We start from the raw sequence: 20,664 nt of genomic DNA, 5'->3' as shown, positions 1-20,664 counted from the left end.
CTGGCAAACAGTTCTTTATTCAGATTTGCAGTGTTTGAGGAGAGACGAATATTTATGGTGGCATTTAGATAAGTTGTTCCAGTGGGCCAGATCTAGACTAAAGAGATTTTGTTCAGGCCAATTGCTATTTCATAGTAAAATGAAGTACTTGCATTGTTAAAGTTACTGATCTCAAAGTCATTCTCACGGACACCATAGAAGAGAACAGAAACGGCATTGTATTAATAAAATGTGTTAAACAAAAAGCTATGTAATGACTAGGCTGTTTGGTCCTATTTCTTTATAAGTAAGCCAGATAGTTAATACTTTAAAAATTATGTCACTGAAGAAAAAACGTATGATGTATTTCACTTGCGTGTATTGATTTTTGAAGCTGTTAAAAACTAATACTAGACTTCTGAAATGTGAAACAGATTAAAACAGGTTTTTTAGTGTACTAATTACTTTAGGAAGGAACTTAGGAACTCATACTTAATTTTGATTCTTTCTTTGTTCATACTTAATTTTGATTCTTTCTTTAGGTCCATTATTACAATGAAACTTTTGCAGTATGGGAGCCTCTTATTGAAAGAATTGAAGGAGGAAAGAAGCAATGGCGTTTAAAGCTGGAAGTATGTAAATGTACTGGAAACTGTAAATACTTGGTTTGAATAGACAGTTTTATTTTGGTAATTTTTTCTAACAGAAAGGTGACCATTAAAATGCTGTTGCTTGGAGGGAGCTACAGAATTTCGCAGGGAAATATTCAGTCTGTAGAAATCTGTGTAATATTACTTGTCTAGTGCATGAGCAAAGTATAGCATGCAACCACACACACAGAAATGGAATAAAATAACTTGCTTGCCTTCAGTATTGGAATAAAGTTTCCATGTTATTGACAAGTTTAAGATGTATTACAGATTTATGAGGTAAGGTAGGTATTCTTTGCTTGGAAAAAGTTTCAAGTGTAGAGCAAGCTTTTTCCTGTTATAGGAGGAAGTAGTTCAATATGTTCATAATTGCCTATAGAAATTTTGGTTTTAGATGAAGACTAACCCTGTCCAAGAGAGAAGTTTGATGCCTGGCGATGATTTCATTATTCTTCCTGAACCACAAACTGCAGTTAACATTTCTTCAAAGGATACAATGAATATAACAATATCCAAATGCTGTCTCGCTGTTTTCAGTAACTTGGCCAAGGTAATCCTAACAGGCAAAAGGTGCCAAATTATTTAGCTTTGGGGGAAGCTCTGACTTCTGAAGGGCTTTCTGTGCTGCTTTCTCAAGCTAGTGATTGTTTTAGAGCCCTGAGGAAAATGTTACCTAGCAGGAGTTTTACTCTGATAGCCCTTTAGGGGTAAAAAAAAAAAAAGGTGGTGCTGGCTTTTGCAAGGGAGGTAAATTTCTGTTAATATGTCAGAAGATGGATTGTAAGAAACATCTGTGTTTATTGGAGGGCTTTATTTTCATTCAGCTTGCTGCTTCTTTGTAAGACTTGTTCCATAGTAGAACACTAAGAAGAGTGTGCGTTTTAGGGTTGGCTGTTAAACTGTAAAAGTAGAAAGTTCCATGTTTTTTAATTCTTTTTTCCTTATTTTTTCTTTTGGTAATGTGCACACTTCTGAGTGTCCAAAGCTTTTATTTTATTTTTTTTTTTAGTGGGAGAAGAAATTTTGGTGACTATATCAAGTCATTTGTACAGAATCTTTCTCACTCCCAATTGTTTTAAATTTTAAATGAACAAGCATTCTCTAAGCAAGTGTATTGGGGGGGGGGTTCAAGGGTCAGTTAATACTACTTCTGTGTAATAAAACACGTTAGTAAGCTTATGTTGTGGTTAAGTACTAAGTATGTGCATGGTGAATGTGTTTGTGAATTTGGTGTACCATATCTTTTAGTTTTCTCTTACAACTCTCCAACAACAACGAAAATATCCCTATGAGGAAGGAGTATGAATACTTAGCATGATATCATTTGCTGTTAGCTACAGAACAGTGAAATCGCACATAATTAAACTTAGCTTCTCTGAAGTATTACTATAGATATCTATCTATATATAGTGTGTATATAGGGAGTTTTATTTATATATATATTCAATATTTACTTATGGTTACATACTCGTTATTATATTAATTTAATTATGGATGTTCTTCACTGCAGGCATTTTCAGAAGGGACTGCATCCACGTTTGACTATTCCTTTAAAGACACGGCTCCTTTCATAGTGAAAAATGCCCTGGGTGTTCCTCTCAAAGTGCTTCCTAGCTCCAGTTTTCGGATTGTTAATTCAGTTGAAAAAGCAAATGTGAACCTTGTAGAAAGTGGCCAGAACATGGAACTAGAATACTCAGTTTTTGAAGCTCCTCAACAAGGAAAGCTGTCTACGTTGCATCGGCAAGAGAGTTCCATCTTCTCTTTAAATTTAGGTATTGTAATAGGGAACATGGCATGTTGCTATACATTGAGAATGGGAAAAATGGGGGAGTCAGTATGGTTAAATTCAATGTAATTAAAATGTAGGGTGAAGTATGTTATGTTGAAACTACTTCCAAGTACTGATAGCAATTGAAAACAAACTAAAACCAGCTACTGCTGGCTTCTTAAAATGATGCAAAATTTATTCTGCCCAGTTTTCCAGAGAATGAAAAGTACAGTATTTTTCCTACCTCCTTGAACAAAATGGAAGATGCTTTAGTGTAGTCATTGATAGATCATCTTAAAGACTCCTGAGACATAGGCTTGTGGGTTCCAACTCCTGTTAAACGGGATCTTAATTTCTCAGCATCCTTACTACCCCTTTTTTTTTTTTTTTTGTAGTTAGTTATTTTGCTTAGAGCATTTATGAATATTCTGTATTTCCAGCTTTGCTAGAGAATATTCATAGGGGCACAGGACACAATAATTCCTCATACATAATTTTTTCCCCCTTTCTTTCCAATTCCTTATGAAGATACTTGGCTGTGATGAAAAGATAATGCTCAGTGTTGCAGTTGTCAACTTAAAAAAATAACCTATTCATCATAAAATGACATTATGGAAAGTTAAGATTTTCGAGTTTTCTTCCTTTAAGCTTCAGTTTTCCCTTGTGCTCAAATGCCACTTAAAGTTGTTTTTGCCAGAGGGCAACTTTGACAATTATTGCCGAGTCTAGAGAAACATAAATATTGTTCAATTCTTAAAAATGGTAATGTGATTTATGTTTTGCACAATTAACACGTGTATTTTTATGGATTAGAACTTCAAGGATACAATGAAGTGGTAAACATTCCCATTGCCAAACCAGGGCGGCGACTGTACAACATTAAAAGCCTTCTTGTTGATCGTACAGACTCTATTATTGTCCAGATAGATGCTACAGAAGGAAACAAGGTTGTTAGCGTACGATCTCCTCTGCAGGTAAACAAAATAAAACCTGAAATAAATATTCTTTCTTCTGAGAGACTTGGCTTTTCTTACTTTTTTTTTTTTTTTTTTTTTTTTTTTTAAGATAGTACTTTTCCCAAAAGCTAATTAAAGGCAAATTACTAAGTAATGTACTGTATTTGTTAAACTATTTTTTGTGTATACTATACACATTTTTTTTCTGGGAGATGAAAAGTTAGATTTTTGTTGTAAATAACTCTTTGTTTAGCTTTTTAATATCCAGAACACGGAGTTTGGAATACATACATCGTTTGTGGTTTATTTTAAATGCATTTTAAGCATGTTTTTCAATTCATAGAATTTATAAGGAAGCATAGTCTTCTTGTATGCTTGCATGTCATTCTCCTTCAGAATTGTATTTGTCACTAAGATGTGTTTAAGTCTATTGTCCAGGTGAATGATTAAATCTACTATTTTTCTTCCTTTTTGCTATTCATATATTTTCTTTTAGAAATGAGTACCAAACAAATGTAATGAAAGGTTATGCTTTTTCATCTTAGATCAAGAACCATTTCTCCATCCCATTTATAATCTATAAACTGGATAGGGACTCCAGATCGCTGGAGCCGATTGGCGTATCTAAGCCAGAGGAGGAATTTCATGTTCCTTTACATTCATATAGGTATGTTCCTTTCTGTTCTATGGGGCTATTGTTTGCAAGACTGATACACAAATATAGCATTATTGTAGAAACTTAAATTTGTAGTTGGAACACTTCCTGGTTGGGTAAAACAAAATAAAAATCCAACAAACAAAACTGTCTTTATTAGGTAATTACACAGTGTGCTTGCAAAAACCTTCCAGAAAGTCAGCAATTGCTTTCAGATGGGTGATGGTAGCTGTCAATGCAAGGATATCGTATGTACCTGTTCTGTTCTTTTGCCGTAGGTGTCATTTATATGTTCGACCAACAGGAACATTAGAGGGTCAATTCAGAGAGTCCACGACTTACATTGCCTGGAGAGAAGAGCTACATAGAAGCAATGAAGTGAAGTGCTTGTTACAGTGCCCAGCCACTGAGATGAATTTTTTGCCTCTAATAGTCAGCTCAACAGCCGTACCAGATCAACTAAATTTTATTTCAGCATCTGGAGAGGAGTGGGATCCTGCCTATATTATCCACCTTTATCCTACGCTGACTGTGAGGAATCTTCTGCCGTACTCCTTGAGATATTTACTTGAGGTAGGTTATTCCGTGTTTCTGTTTTGAAATGCTTTCCTTGATTTTAATGAAGATTCGCATACACTTCGAACAGGAGGTGAAAGTAGTGTAGAAGATACTGAATGCTGTTTATTGTATTTTCTTTTGTAAATTACAAAGTTGGTTGATGGATTAGCCCTGGGAGTTTGGGGGATTAGTTATTTTTCCTTTGGATCTACTTTGCCAGTTTCACTTTGCTCCTGAAATATTAATCCTGTATTGGATTGGTCTACCTCCTAAATCCTTCTGAGACCCTGTTCATATATTGCAGGATAGCTTTTGTTTCACAGGGAAAGATATAAGGAAAAAAAGCCTGAAAGTACAGGTGCTTTTCTTCTATGTAGAAAGACAACTGGTCTCCATTCCAACACTGACTCTTAGTATACTGAGTGCTACTGTGAGGCCTCCATTGCACAAATCAGGGGATTTCTTTGCAGAATCCTATGCAGATGTTCTTGATCTACTTCTAGTATCTTGTGTTTCTAACACACGTTTTCACAGAAAAAGCTGAATGATTCTGGTAAATAGAAATAGTATGAGGATCTGCAACTATCATCCTAGTTTGTTCTTTTTTGTCCTGGTCACACAACTGGCTGTCACATTCCTTTAGATCATCCTTTTGCTTCTGTCTGCTATAGTAAGAGCACTATTACCAATTTTCCTTCCCTTCATTCCACTTCAGTACCCAAAGTCAAAGAATGTAGAACAGTGTGCCATTGCCTTAAATAAACCAGTAATTCAAGTCGGTTTCTGAAGTAACTTCATCTGTAGGTGAGCTTATAGTCTTTATGTCCATCAACTAACAAAGCCTGGCCACTGCTCAGTATGGTATGATACACTTTTTTTTTTTTAGCTAAAATGAGGAAAGCTGCTGTTCTGAGGTGCTGTTCTCTAAGGAGAGCTGTGGTACCCAGCGGTATGGCACAGCTGCCAGATTCCTGTCTTGTGCGTTGTTTCATGTGAAATGTCTTGGCTGTGCATTTGCAGCATAAAAAAAATCAGTATTGCACCTAGTAACATTGCCACAGAAATGAGAACTCATTGCCAAAATCTACTGGAAGTCATGGAGGAAGGAGGGAACGAGGACAGGGGATACATTGGAACTCATTTGTATTCCTGAAATCTAGAATTTTTAGTCTTTACAGTCCTGCAAGAGAGTGCAATTGACCTTAGGTGATTCATAGGATTGGGCTCAAATGAAAGTGATTGGAAGTTGGGATATAGGATACTAAAATGAAGCACAAGTACCCTGAAAGACAAGAAAAATGCTGTTTTGTGAATACGCACATTTTACATGTTAAAAGCTTAATTTGTTCCTTACAATTTTTACTACAGGGAACAGCAGAAGCCCGTGAATTGCTAGAAGGCAGTGCTGCAGACGTATTTAATTCCAGAATCGCTCAGGAAATAATGGAGCTTGTCTTGATAAAATATCAAGGCAAAAACTGGAATGGACGTTTTCGAATTCATGATGGGATGCCTGAATTTTTTCCAGTGTGTTTCACCTCTGATTCTGCAAAAGCGATGACAGTGGACATTTACATACACACCAGGAGAATCGGAAGCCGTATGATCTTGTCTGTGTTCAGTCCATATTGGATAATCAACAAGACTTCCCGTGTTCTCCAATATCGAGCTGAAGACATTCATGTGAAACATCCAGCGGATTACAGAGATATTGTTTTATTCTCCTTTAAAAAGAAAAATATTTTTAGTAAAAATAAGGTATGGTTATTTTAGATGATGGTGGTAGTGCTATAAAAATCCTGCTTTGAAGCTGAAAACTGAGCTGCCCTTTCCATTCCATCTACACCCTCAGGAGAATTTTGTCTAAGTTTGGAAGCTGGGTGACCATATAAAGTGGGTAGGTCTTGAACAGTCAGTGGGTACCCTCCCAGCTTACCTCCCAGAAAATTCTTCCATCTGGTAGAGGAATTTAATGAACATATGCAAGATGGAAGTAAATACACCTGGGGAGGTATGTTCCAGTGAATGAAGAAAAATCAGACTTGTCTTAATCACCTAGGTGCTTTGACATTTAACATGCACAATGTAAATAATCTGTCCAATGTTAAACCATACTTCTTTTATATTGTTTTAGCATAGTATTTGCATGGTCAAATGAAGAGTACTGTGGCAAAAAATAATTTTTTTTCTTTGTGATGTGACTCCTCTTTCCATTTTGTTGTATTTTTTTTTCACCCAGCAGTAATGGAAGCAGTTGAAGAAACAGTCTTGACAAGGTGTTACTTTGATTCTTTTCATTCCACTTCCCCTTCCAGTTTGTAAAGCACTACAAAATTGTATTTTTTTCCATCATTGTGTTTGCTCTCAGTAACCATATACTGTTACTACCTTTATTGTTAGATTTTTCCCAGACATCAAGCATAGACTAACAAATGAGAATATGAATAATGATACTACATGCTTAAGCTTATCATAAGTTATAGAAGGTTTTAAAAGCACTTAAATGTCTTTTTAATACTGCTACATGTGATATAGAAGCACTCCATAATGCATGAACTTTAAAATTAATTTATTGAATCATTTTCCATGTCCTTTTTTTTTTTTTGCATGTGTGCAGATCCAGTTATGTATTTCAACAAGTGCATGGTCCAGTAGCTTTTCCCTTGATACTGTAGGAAGCTATGGATGTGTCAGATGTTCAGCTAATAACATGGACTATCTGGTAAGAAAGCTCTGATGTGTTTTGTGGGGTCTTTTTAGGCACTTTTGTCTTGATTTCTTTCTTTTCTTCATTTTGAGGCCTTTGTTTCACTACTTACGCTGCTTTTAAATCGTGGAAATTTTTAAGATCTGTGTCTGGTGACAAGTAGTTTCACCAACAGAAATTCCAGTATGATTTGTCATTGTGTTTCACATAACAAATGTCTACTATTAGGTTGTTGGAAAATACACTAACCTTGATAGTGAAGACAAAAGAGTTCATGTTCTAAACTCGTAAGTGTTTGGGATTGTTTAAAGCCTCACTGTAAACAATGGCCATCTTTCTTTAAAATAATCTCCAGAGCTAAGCAGAATAAAAATTGCAATTTATTCTGCTGTTGGAAGCACAGCTCCGAGTAATAGTGTAGAACTTCATTTCCATGTACTTTTAAATTGATTTCTTATGATATGATCATTTTAGGTTGCCTTGATTTACAGCAGAGGTGTTCCTGTTGGATTTTTCCCTGCTAAGCTGGTACTCATACTACAGCTAAAACCGTTTGTTTACCGTTGTGCTAATGCTGCATAGTGCACCACATTTTACTGCATGCTTCTTTGTCCTGTTATTGCAGGTGTTCAAAACAGGAGTATTCTGTTAGCCTTTTTATTTACTGTCATGTTGGCTTTCCTTTACTTCCATTCTGACTTTTCTTTGAATCTTCATGTTAATTGTTTGATCAAATTGTCCTTGTTCAACAGGTTGGAGTTAGCATCAAAATGAGTAGTTTTAACCTTACCAGGATAGTTACGTTCACTCCATTCTACACAATAGCAAACAAATCTTCTCTGGAACTAGAAGTTGGAGAAATTGGTCCTAATGGCTCTTTGCCGACTAACAAATGGAATTATATATCAACTTCGGAGGTAATATTTCTGTTTGTTTCCTTTGAGCATTATCATAGACGAATAGCTGGTCTCTAGCTGTCACCTAAGAAAATAAGGTTTCTATAAATGCTCCATCTTCTCTGCTGGTGTGATGTGGATGCTTCACACATCTCAGGGCAACATTTAGATAATTTACTAATTTTACTTGTTATATCTGTTAGAGATGAGAGTGACAACTGGGGCATCTGAATAGGTGTCTTGCGCAAGACTATTTACTACTGTTTACTATATTAAACCTATTCAAATGGTTCAAGTGCTTATTTCTTGTTTTATAGTGTCTTCCATTCTGGCCTGAAAACTCATCCGGTCAACTTTGTGTGAGAGTAGTTGGCTATGAAAGCTCATCCAAACCATTCCTGTTTAAAACCCCAGATAATGGTACTCTGCTGAGGCTGGAAGAATTGGTGAGACTATGACTTTGTGTGGTCCATTTTTAATACTCTAATTTAGTTTTGTGCAATTGAACTTAGTACAGCTTGATTCCCCAAGTTGATTGAGATGGAAGCCTTGTACTTTAAGGTTGTCGTGCATTGCACTTCAGTACAATTAAAAAAAAAAAAAGGGCTTCCATTAAAAAAAAAAAGAAAAAAAGGACTGTGAATCAAGTCGACAGTATTCTCAGGGTTTTCACAGTTTTCAGTGAAGATGATCTAGGTTTGACAAGCTTATAGGAAGCTGAACAGCTCTAGCACTATTAAATTACAAATGATATACTATAATGGCAAAAGTTGTGAAATTGTCAGGTCTTGTCCTTGTGGGGGACTTCAGCTTCCCAGATATATCCTGGAAATGCAATACAGCTCAGAGGAAGCAGTCTAGGAGGTTTCTGGAGAGGGTGGAAGATTCCTGAGGCAGCTGGTGAGTGAGTCTGCCAGGGGAGGTGTCCCACTGGACCTTCTATTCAAAAACAGGGAAGGACTGTTGGGAGATGTGGTGGTTGGAAACCATCTTGGGCATAGTAACCATGAAATGGTAGAGTTCTCTATTTTTGGTGAAGTCAAAAATAGACCAATAAAACTGCTGTCTTAGACTTCTAGAGGGCAGACTTAGAGCTGTTCAGGACACTGGTTGGCTTTTGACACTGTTTCCCACAGCATTCTCCTCGAGAAACTGGCTGCTTGTGGCTTGGACTGACGCACGCTTCGTAGGGTTAGAAACTGGCTGGGTAGCTGGGCCCAGAGGTGCGGTGAATGGAGTCAAATCCAGTTGGAGGCCGGTCACTAGTGGCGTCCCCCAGGGCTCGGTGCTGGGGCCGGTCCTCTTTAATATCTTCATCGATGATCTGGACGAGGGCATCGAGTGCACCCTCAGTAAGTTCGCAGATGACACCAAGTTAGGTGCGTGTGTCGATCTGCTCGAGGGTAGGAAGGCTCTGCAGGAGGATCTGGATAGGCTGCACCGATGGGCTGAGGTCAACTGCATGAAGTTCAACAAGGCCAAGTGCCGGGTCCTGCAGCTGGGGCGCAACAACCCCAAGCAGAGCTACAGGCTGGGAGAGGAGTGGTTGGAGAGCTGCCAGGCAGAGAAGGACCTGGGAGTGATGGTGGATAGTCGGCTGAATATGAGCCAGCAGTGTGCTCAGGTGGCCAAGAAGGCCAACGGCATCCTGGCTTGTATAAGAAGCAGTGTGGCCAGCAGGGCTAGGGAAGTGATCGTCCCCCTGTACTCGGCTCTGGTGAGGCCGCACCTCGAGTGCTGTGTTAGTAAAATCTTAATTCTTTGTGAATTTAACCTCTCCTAGTATTCGGGAATGTGTATGTAATGATGGCATGTTCAGATAAACCTTTGGAGATAATGCTTCTCATAATTTGCTGAGATACAAATGATAGCGAAGATAACTTATCTCTCCAAGTTTGCTGAAGCAGCTGGAAAGGTTGTTTTTAGAGCAAGACATCTACATTGATTTAGAGTTCTGTTGGCACACTTGTGTATTTTATTTAAGTGTATTTCTGTATTTTATTTTTATTTATTTATCTTGAAAGCCATTAAAAGAAAGCGTTGATGTGATTTATTGGGAGGTTTCATCAATAGAATTTTTCTGTGCATTGATTGCTTTGTTAACAATCGTTCTTGTCATACCTTTAAGAACTTTGGTACAGTTGTCTAGACTTTTAAACCTAACTTTCATTTTTATAATGTAAATAGAAGGGAATGTCTGGCTATAGTTTTTACTGAACTTACTGAATAAAGTAATTTTAAAAATGTTATGCATCTAATTTTTAAAGTGATTTTTTTTTAATAATTGGAATCTAATTTTTGAATTAAGTTAAACCTACAGATAGCTTGTGAATACTCCTAGTGTCTTAATTATGCCACTGACCTAAACGTTTGAGGTTACTGCTACTAGATAATGAAGATTGTTTCCTTTTTTTCATTTGTGAAAGACCTATGGAAGACAGATATAAAAGTAATAATTCAGTCTGTTCTAACTTGAGTTTATGTATAGAACAAATAATGAAATTTCTCTCTAACTTTCTCTTCAGAATGGGGGCTTATTGGTAGATGTGAATGTGTCTGAGCATTCTACTCTTATAAACTTCTCAGATTACCATGAAGGAGCTGCTCCAGCTCTAATTGTTAACCATACTTCATGGGACTCCCTCAGATACAAACAGAGGTATGTGAAAGAAACAATTCGTCATTAGTTGTTTAACTAGTAGATATGCTTTGAGCAGAAAGTAGTTCTATTTTAACATTATGGTGAAAGGTACCATTAAAAAAATATCATACACTTTTGAAGTATTTTTTTCCTGCTTTTAGTCAGTCCTTAAAGCTTGAGAAAGTGGAAAGAGTAAAGTAGTAGTATAGATAGATCATAGTTCATGGGCAGTGTAGCTATAGTTGGGCTTGTTTGGAGCTGGTAGCCTAGACCTTTCATGCTTCACCCCTAAGAAGCTGTAGTAGTGGAGTATACAGTGCCATGATCTGTATCACTTAAAGCAGTAGTCTTAAACAGCAAATCCTATTGTCTTTCTTACTATTATTCTTTTTTTCCTAACTGCAGTGGATTACAAGAGGAAATGGAGTTGAAACCAAAGCAAGTATGTCTGTTCGCATGGACAGATCCAACCAAAACAAGAAAATTGACTTGGGGTTACTCCCAAAATTTTGGTGAACATGACCTACTGAAGGTAAATCTCAGAAGGGGAGAAGTAAATACTTGAACTGGTCTAGGACTATAATAAGTCCAAAAATTTTCCAAGAGAAAGCTTCTTTAGTAACTTCTCATCTCTGTCTTGTCCTGCAGGAATTTTTTGAGTCTAATCTCAAGTAGTAAGATTTTAGGTATTTAGATTAACTGCCGGATTTCATACAACCTCCAGCCTGTGTTTTCAACATGATTTTTGTGGATATCAAAGAAAAATAGAATTCGAACCCTAGAAGTATCCAAATAATACTGTGGATGACTAATAGATCACTTCTCTAGCAGTGCTGCATTCAGCTTAAATAGTTATTTAGAGCTGGAGAAAAACCCTAACTGGTTGTGAGTGTAGCCTTCTATGGGAAACGTTTGCATGGAGTAAAAAAACAAGTTGCTCAGTGAGAGCTATTTTCGTGGTTGTAGCTCACACAATTAAAACAGGCCAAGATCTGAACTGCAGGCACAAGAGCGAGCAATGATCAAGTTGGAAAATGAGTGAAGGGAGAGGGGAGAACAACTAAAAGGAGTGGTAAATCTAGGATAAGACTGAGCAAGTATTTTGTTAAGGAATGGGGAAGTGAGCACTTACTGTATAGGCACTTTCTTGAGTCGGAATTTTTACATGTATTTTAAGACGGTTTCAGTTTGCATTAAAACTGTTTTCCTTGTAATATCATTATGATAACATACATGACTACTTTGGCCTTCTGAGGAATGGATTTTAACTATCTCTGTTTTGACTCACAAATTAACAAACAAGAAATCTCTGCATTCAAAATGCAGAACTTCTTAAAATCATTAACCATTTTTACACCTTTGTGGTATGTGATTTAATTAATTCTACTCACATGACCTAATATTATAGGTCATTTCTTTCACTGCGAAGACTTTGTTCCCTAATCATTGCCAGTGTTCTTCTCATCTGCAATTATTGCTGAAATGCCTACACTTCAAAAGGAAAAACAAAACCAAAACAAACCAAAAATCCCACACCCTTCTTGCCAATGCTTGGAATACAACATTGCACTAAATCAGCATGATAAAGTAAACAGAATAAACAAAAAATTACTATTTTGTTTCTTTATTTTGCATGTGTGCCAGTAAACTTGTTTATATACATACAGCAATATTATTCCTGTAATATACCTATACAAGTATATATATATTTTTTCCAATACAGGATGAATGTGGCCAATTTCCATATAATGCAAATACTCAGATACACTGGGTTTCTTTCCTGGATGGACGCCAACGAGTGCTGCTATTCACAGATGATGTTGCATTAGTTTCCAAAGCATTACAAGCAGAAGAGATGGAGCAACCTGATCAAGAAATAAACTTGTCAATTCATAGTCTTGGACTTTCTCTTGTTAACAATGAAAATAAAAAAGAAATCTCTTACATAGGAATTACTAGGTACTGCATATAGAAGCCTAAAAACGCCTTTGAATAATCAAAATTTGACAGTCAATTGTAATTCTAGCTGTACAGTTGAATTGGTGGTAAATGTCTTTCCCATGAGATCAGTATAAGTGGAGCCTCTTAAGCAAAATTAATTTCTGCCTTTATTCCTATTGTGCAATATGAATAATTGGGATATAATTGCTCTATTTCTTAGCTTCTATAGAAAAAGAAGTAGTATTTTGTTCAAGCCTGAAAAATGAGGATTATATCTTTTCACATGGTTTGTGTGCATAAGAAAGGCTTAAGTACTTTTAAATTGTAACCTTCTTGTATTTCCTGCAGCTCTGGTGTTGTTTGGGAACAGAAACTGAAGCAGAAATGGAAACCATTGAATCAAAAACAAATAAACCTGTTGGAACAAGCTTATCAAAAATATCTTTCTAAGAGTGCTTTCCAAGGTCCAGGTTGGCAAAAACTAGACAACAATACTGAGGTATGATTTGAGTTTCAGTATTTAAATGACTGCAGTATGTGAACAACAGTGAAAACAGACTTCTGTGTTGCTAATTAAGAATAAGAAAAACACAAAATGAACAGAAAACTTTGTTGGAATATTTTCATACTCTATACGGAATATCTTGTTTTGAGGTAATACTGAGGCAATGTTGAATTATTTTCCATAGTTTTATTAGTAAGTACCAGATCATGTTTTGGGATCAGGTTAGAAACATCAACTGGGAACAGTTGAATGTAAACATTTGTAATTGTACCAGTGTGAGATAACTCATGAATTAGTTATTACTGTTATTATGACACAGAGGTACTTGATTTGAACAAGTGAAATTGCAATGTAACACGCTTCTCAAACTAACTTGTGATTTTCTTTCTTTTCTATGTGAATACTTGATGAGAGTTATTTCAGTAATTAATGGTATCATGAAGTAATGGAAGTCCAGGTGTTACTAGTAATGTGTTTTTCTTTATCCTAAGGCTTAATTAAATGATACATCAGCTCTGCTTTCTGATTATTACCAGGTGAATTTTAGTAAAGTTCCAATGGAAATGCGTCTCCCAGTTAGATGTAGCATCCGACGTAGCTTCCTGTCAGGAATTCAGGTTGAATTCAAACAGTCACCTCACCAAAGAAGCTTACGAGCACAACTATATTGGTTGCAGGTAACATCTTTCATCATGTTCTACATACTAAAAACTTCAGATTTTTATTTTATTAATTTATGTGCATGAAGAGGCATCTCCGAATCTTATGCATGTGGTTCTTGGCTCTCTGATGTCAGGGTAGTAAAAATGCTATGAATACTCATTTGTGGGAAAGTAGTGCATTCCATTATTTCATTTCAAATGGAAAAAATTACATAAAATTGTGGTTTACTGTAAAGCAGGGTGCTATCATGAAAAACACATTTTTTGCTGTTTTTAGAAGAAGGAAAAAACAAGAACCTTTTTCAAAATGTATTGACCATAGCTTGTATATTATCATGTAACACCATGTTCTAGGTAGTGTACCTAGAGATTCAGACCTCTTAGTGTAGAAAAGCAATCTGTCTAGTGGTAGGTAGACAAGAGACATCCAAATCTTCAAAACCAGTATCCAGTAATATATCAGTGTGTGAGAGTTTAACAGTGAATTAAAGTGCGCTACTTTTTTCACTGTTGACTTTTTTACTGAGTCAACATATACCATCAGTTTCAGACCCTCTAAATGAATCTCTGTAAGCATCCCACAACCATCTGACCCTTTACAAGTAAACAGGTAACATCCTGAAATAATTTCAGCGAAATCTTTCTCACTTTCTCCTTCCCCCAAAATGTGAATGACATTCTTCTTGACCACCGTTCATTTAAAAAAAATAAATCTCGGGCCTTCTAAAACTGCAGTGGTTTTTGATTAAAATGGTCCTTGATTATTGTGTCATTAAAACATGGCTGTAATTATGCAATAATTTTAGGTTGATAATCAGTTACCAGGATCGATGTTTCCTGTTGTGTTTCACCCAGTGGCCCCTCCCAAGTCAATTGCTTTGGATTCAGGTAGGTAAAAGCTGTTAATAATAGCACCCTTACTCAATATTGAAGGTAGTAGCTTGGCAAATTTTTTTAATATATACTTACATATATATATTTTTTTTTCAATTCAGAACCAAAACCGTTCATTGACATCAGTGTCATCACTAGATTCAACGAATACAGCAAAGTTCTGCAATTCAAGTGAGTTTAGCAGTGTGTTGTAATACTACCTTAGAGAGTTTAAACCTTTTTAGAAGTGAACCCTATTTTTAAAGGTCAAATTGACTTATCCAAACCACTCTTGACTTGAATTGAGTTTTAAATGTCTCTAGTGAAAAAACATCATTCTAAAAAAAACTTACTTTTAGAAAGTAAGGACTGGCCTGGTTAAAAAAACTCGTAGAAAAGTTCTTAAGTAATTGGAATGATGCACCTTCTACTACAGCATCAGAGGTGCATGTCTGCCTGTTTGCTTTATAGTGCTGGGTTTTTTGGTGCTCTAACAACAGACAACTCATACAGTCTCTAATGTAGCTCAAGGCTGTGTTTTACTGTGAAATATATGTTCTGTACTTAACATGTCTGTCTTCATTTGAGTTCTTGCACCATGAAGTGAGATTAAAATAAACTGATAGTTACTAATGCAAGTTTTTCTACCTAGCTTATACTGATAAAATGTTTGAGGACGGTGAATTTTAATAAAATAAATACTTAATAATATGCCGTCTGGAGAAAGGCAGTTGACTAAGAGGAATACATATGCTGTTTAAGTGATAACCAAAGGAGCATGTAGAATTATAAATATAATAGGTAATTGGTGATGGTTAGTATTTTTAAGGTAAATTTTCAAAGTGTTAAGATAGCAATAATCTACAGTAAAGCAACACACAGTTTCATGTGGCTGGCAAGCTCTCCTAACTATAAATATACAGTAAATACTGTAGACAGTCCTACTACGCCATATTATGTAGCGAAACTTACAAAAAGTATGTGGTATTTGAATGTGTACAAATACACACTGTTCCTATTCCTGTTTTAGATACTTCATGGTTCTTATTCAGGAAATGGCACTGAAAATTGATCAAGGCTTTTTAGGAGCACTTAATGAACTTTTCACTCCATCCACAGATCCAGAAGCTGAAAGGCAAAGGGTAATGTATGGGAGAAAACAATTTTTACCACAATAGATCCTTATGGACCTATGTGATTTCTCTGAATATTTCAGTGAATATTGCATTCGAGAACAGTGAGTAAAGGGACTTTTAAAGATAATTCTTAGTGAAACATTGAGATTTTTGTTGAACATTTGGGGTTGAGTATTTTTAATGGACAACTTTGAGAAACTGATACTGTGTTATGTATAACTGTATTTTGTTCTTGTAATGATTCATTAATTGTTTGACACAGTTGTTTCAACTGTAGCTAGAAAGTGTTACAGGTGCTAGATGAAATAAGCGTAGGGTATAGTGGTCTTCCAACTGATTAATCTGTGTGTTCATAGTGTATTCTGCTTTTCGTCTTTAGGGAGCAGAAGACAGTGATTTTTACGGCTTTGACTTAAATCTTTTATTCAGATACTGGTCAGAATGATCACATCTTGCATTTGACGCTAGTGTGCATAGGAGTCATTCTCACAAGCTTCTTTTTCTAAGAAATGTTACCTTCAGATGTACTGTCTAAAATTCTGATTTGGCAAAGAAATACTACTTTTCTTATACAAAAGTAGTTAGTCCATTTCCAGTTTTGGAGGTGCTGGCCCTTTAGTTGCTAGAAATTTTATTATATTTGGATATGATTATGCGTTCTGCTGGTTTTTACTCATATATATATATATATATGCATAACATATACGTATTTCTATGTTATTTCTGCCATTATGTATGTTGATGAAATAACCTTCTGTTCCATTTTCTTTTTTTCTGTATTAAAACAGTCTAAATTAATTCAGCAAGACATAGATGCACTTAACACTGAACTAATGGAGTCTTCCTTAACAGACTTGTCAATGCTGAGCTTCTTTGAGCTTTTTCATATTTCTCCAATTAAGGTATGTAATAGAGACAATTTGAGTTAATAAAAGGCTATAAATGACTTCTTAATTCCTTGTAGTAAAATATGTGCTCAGATCAACCTTTTGGGTAATTGAGTTCTTCGTAGTGTCTTTGGAACTGTGATTTTTTTCTTTTTTTTATGTTCTCTGGAGCTTAATACCTCATTGAAAAACTTACTAGTAGTCTAAGAGTAGAAACAGCACTTAACTATTGCTTAGTGGGAGGAATCAATGGTTATAACATTGAAAAAAGCTATATAAAATCTGAATATATCTGAAATATCTAGACATGCTGTCTGTTAAACGTAGGAGGGGGCTGCTGCTTTTATTTGTTTCTATTATATTTGCACATGTAAACATACGCAAAGTTATTTTTTATAGGGCAATTTGGCACTGCTCTATGTGAAAATACATATAAATGCATACATTATCAAAGCAATACCATTGTGAGTTCAAGCATGTTTGTTCAAATAGTACATTTCTTCAAAGGGAATAAAATACACACTTGACACTGTTTCAGCACTGGTTTGTTTAACTAATTGTTTCTTGACAGTTGCATTTGAGCCTGTCTCTGGCTTCTGGTGGAGAAGCATCAGATAAGGGTCAAGAAATGATAGCCATCCATTCCCTGAATTTACTGTTGAAAAGTATTGGAGCTACTCTAACAGATGTGGATGATCTTATTTTCAAGTAAGCTAATAAAGATTTTTCAAATGATTTCAATATTTTGAAAAAAAAAAAAAAAAAAAGCTAGAGTATACATTAATAAATAGGTCTGTGTTAAACTTTGCTGACTGACACTAGTATAAATGGGTAAAGCCTTTTAGGAAAGGGAGGAATGGAGGGAAGATGTTTGTGCTTCTTTTCTGGGGAATATGGTTTCAGGATTATCTGAAGGAAAAAATAGACCGCTTAAAAGGCAGGAGGTATGGAAGTGAGGAAGTGTGATGTTCAATAACGCACAATACTTGTCTTTCAGACTGGCTTTCTTTCAAATTAAATACCAGTTCTACAAGAGAGACCAACTGATGAAGAGAGTTGTTAGACATTATAGTGAACAAGTAAGTTTTAGTGAAGCCTTTGTGACAAGTTTTGAGTAACTATATTATAGAATGAGGAAAATAGGAAAGAAAAGGTGAATAACTCTAAAGGCTATTTTTTTTAAAGTGTATGGTACTGAAGTAGGAATATGATGGCACATGACAGAAATGTAAATACAAAATCCTCTTAAATCTGTTTAATAATTTTGATTTAGTTGCTTTTGTGTTCTTACTGTCTACACGTTTCTTCACCACAGTGTTCTGTTGTTTATCTGTGGATATACTACAGCTTTTACCTAAGCCAGTCTTGACTGTAGTAGAAATACTCACATGAGTGCTCTAACACCCTGCTTGGGTAGTCAGTCAAAAAAATTTACGAGCCTTGAATTCTAACATTGAACTGTGTAACAACCAATTAAGCTGTTCTTGGTTTTGCATTTTTTGTTGATTTTTTGTTCTTCTTGTTTTTAGTTCCTGAAACAGATGTATGTTCTTGTACTTGGGTTAGATGTTCTTGGAAATCCATTTGGCTTAATCAGAGGCTTGTCTGAGGGAGTTGAAGCTTTCTTTTATGAGCCTTTCCAGGTATGACCTTGTGATTATTCAAACATCTATGAATAGTAAGCTGATGGAATATACATGGAGGATTGTAGTTTTTTGTGTCACTGTACTCTCCACTGTTAAGAAAGCAATGTGTTTTTAATGTTGACATTAGAGAAATGCCATATTCAAACAATTTCATCCTCATCAGTTTAAAGGAACTGCTAGTGCTTTCTTGAAATAGTTTTCTTTTACTCATAAGCTTTGTTACCAGGGTGCTGTTCAAGGACCTGAAGAATTTGCTGAGGGCTTTGTAATCGGTGTTAGAAGTCTTCTTGGACACACAGTGGGTATGTTGTAATGTACAGTGGGTAATATTATTACTCTTTTAATAAAATAGGTTAACTCATGGATAGCGTTTGTTTTTCTTATTTGGGAAGGAAAGTTGTTTCTAAAAATATCTACATGGTAATTTTTAGACAAGAATTTATCAGATACTGGTGGTAGTATTCATGCTACAGACCATTCGTATCTAATTTACTTGACAGCATCTAAATCTATTTTGTAGAATTAGGAAGCAAACTGAGAAACTTGCTAAGTTTAACTGAATTTGTAACATGCTATGGATAAAAAAAGAAATTATAATGGTCTCAAAATACCTGGAAAAGCCTGAGGACCAGTTCTTGTTACAGTTCATTTATTTTTTTATTCAGCTATTACAGAAAGTCAGATGCCATCCACTATGATACGTAATATATACTGAGCTGATACAAGAGTCACCTTTTGCTAAGTTTATGATTTTCAGGTCAATTTCTTTTTGTGATCAACATGGTAGTCAGTCTGCATAAATTAGTAATATCTAAATTCAATACAAAATGAAATCTCTGAGCCTTGTGGCTTGTTGTATGTTTTCTGCTGTTAAATTTATTTTGTGATCTGTTCCACTAGGTGGTGCAGCAGGGGTGGTGTCTAGGATCACTGGCTCTGTTGGGAAAGGCTTAGCTGCCATAACTATGGATAAAGAATATCAGCAGAAACGGAGGGAGGAAATGGGTCGTCAGCCAAAAGACTTTGGTGACAGCCTGGCCAAAGGAGGAAAAGGCTTGTTGCGGGTATGAATTTGAAGTTGAGTGTATTATGTGCCAACATGTTGTAATCATTGCATATGATTTTTAAACATGAGAGTTTGATAATGTCTTATTTGGATTTATCAGTTCACAAACTAAACAGAAGACAAAAATGGGAAGTCAGTTTATAGGAGACTCAACATCCTCAATATCGTTCATCAACTTAAGAGTTTGATGTAATGTAGCTTTTTTGACCAGCACAGGGAATTGACGATAGAGTCTCAAAATGGGAAAGTTCCCTTTTTTTCCCCTCTGCTGTGATTTCCTTATGGATCTAAAGTAAAAAGGGATTTTTTTTTCCAATACTGAACTGCATTATTAAGTTTTAAAATGAAGAATGACACGATTGGTTGCCTAGTTAAACCATAGCATTCCTATTTCTAAGCAGGAACTTAATTATCTTCTTTGTTCTAGGGTGTTGTTGGGGGTGTGACGGGCATAATCACTAAACCTGTAGAAGGTAAGTGATAAGGTTGCACTGCACTGCCTGAAGATTTCTTTCAGTGTTTTAGGATTTATTAATTTTAGGCAATATCAATGTAAGTGTGGTGATGGTAAAGCACAGGGAGATTATATTTCTAATTCAAATATAACCTTATGCAATGTTTTACTCAGATACACTTATAGCTCTTATTTGCTTACCACCTTTTTGCTCTTTGTATGAATTAGGGAATTACTGTCTTTTAGATATGTTTTGTAAGGCTTGCTGTAGTACCCAGTTTATTTTTTAAAGTTAGAATAAAGACACTAAAAATGATCCTGTGATTCTTTGGAAAAAAAATGATAATTTTAAGAAGCACTAATTGAAAAAGCTTTGAATGTTATGACATGGGAACATGAGTTTAGTGATGGGGTTCAGTAGGTCAGTTTGATGGTTAGACTCAGTCTTGAAGGCCTTTCCAACCTAAATAATTATGATTCTGTGACATTTTCTCCCTACAATATCGTACAATGTTCATGGCACATGTATATCAGATGTTGAGCTAGCAGATTCTGGATACTACAGAAATAATGAACAACTAAAATAATATGTTCATTAAAGATGACAGATATTTCCAGAGGCTGGGGAAATATTAATAAAAAAAATTCTGGTTGAGTACCTGAGAGCAGTATGAGTTTTTG

The 20,664-nt window shown here is 35.6% G+C and overlaps 1 protein-coding gene across 1 annotated transcript in view; it reads left to right on the top strand.

Moving 5' to 3' along the window:
• VPS13C (vacuolar protein sorting 13 homolog C) overlaps nt 1-20,664 on the top strand; it is a 90,272-nt gene that overhangs the window by 56,272 nt on the left and 13,336 nt on the right. Inside the window, exons 53-77 of the mRNA XM_082769364.1 lie at nt 522-611; nt 1,024-1,179; nt 2,140-2,404; nt 3,214-3,374; nt 3,902-4,023; nt 4,290-4,584; nt 5,938-6,327; nt 7,187-7,291; nt 8,029-8,193; nt 8,490-8,618; nt 10,698-10,831; nt 11,219-11,345; nt 12,537-12,772; nt 13,103-13,253; nt 13,796-13,936; nt 14,728-14,809; nt 14,917-14,986; nt 15,825-15,936; nt 16,719-16,832; nt 17,389-17,525; nt 17,815-17,896; nt 18,347-18,460; nt 18,690-18,765; nt 19,364-19,527; nt 19,957-20,002. Coding sequence (XP_082625490.1) covers nt 522-611; nt 1,024-1,179; nt 2,140-2,404; nt 3,214-3,374; nt 3,902-4,023; nt 4,290-4,584; nt 5,938-6,327; nt 7,187-7,291; nt 8,029-8,193; nt 8,490-8,618; nt 10,698-10,831; nt 11,219-11,345; nt 12,537-12,772; nt 13,103-13,253; nt 13,796-13,936; nt 14,728-14,809; nt 14,917-14,986; nt 15,825-15,936; nt 16,719-16,832; nt 17,389-17,525; nt 17,815-17,896; nt 18,347-18,460; nt 18,690-18,765; nt 19,364-19,527; nt 19,957-20,002 — 3,664 coding nt within the window. The remainder of the gene's footprint in view (nt 1-521; nt 612-1,023; nt 1,180-2,139; nt 2,405-3,213; nt 3,375-3,901; nt 4,024-4,289; nt 4,585-5,937; nt 6,328-7,186; nt 7,292-8,028; nt 8,194-8,489; nt 8,619-10,697; nt 10,832-11,218; nt 11,346-12,536; nt 12,773-13,102; nt 13,254-13,795; nt 13,937-14,727; nt 14,810-14,916; nt 14,987-15,824; nt 15,937-16,718; nt 16,833-17,388; nt 17,526-17,814; nt 17,897-18,346; nt 18,461-18,689; nt 18,766-19,363; nt 19,528-19,956; nt 20,003-20,664) is intronic.

This window comes from Aythya marila, assembly GCF_965140915.1.
Source record: "Aythya marila genome assembly, chromosome: 11".
NCBI classification, from domain to species: domain Eukaryota; kingdom Metazoa; phylum Chordata; class Aves; order Anseriformes; family Anatidae; genus Aythya; species Aythya marila.
The sequence above is the reverse complement of the archived record's forward strand: the minus strand, read 5'-3'. Positions and strand labels throughout refer to the sequence as shown.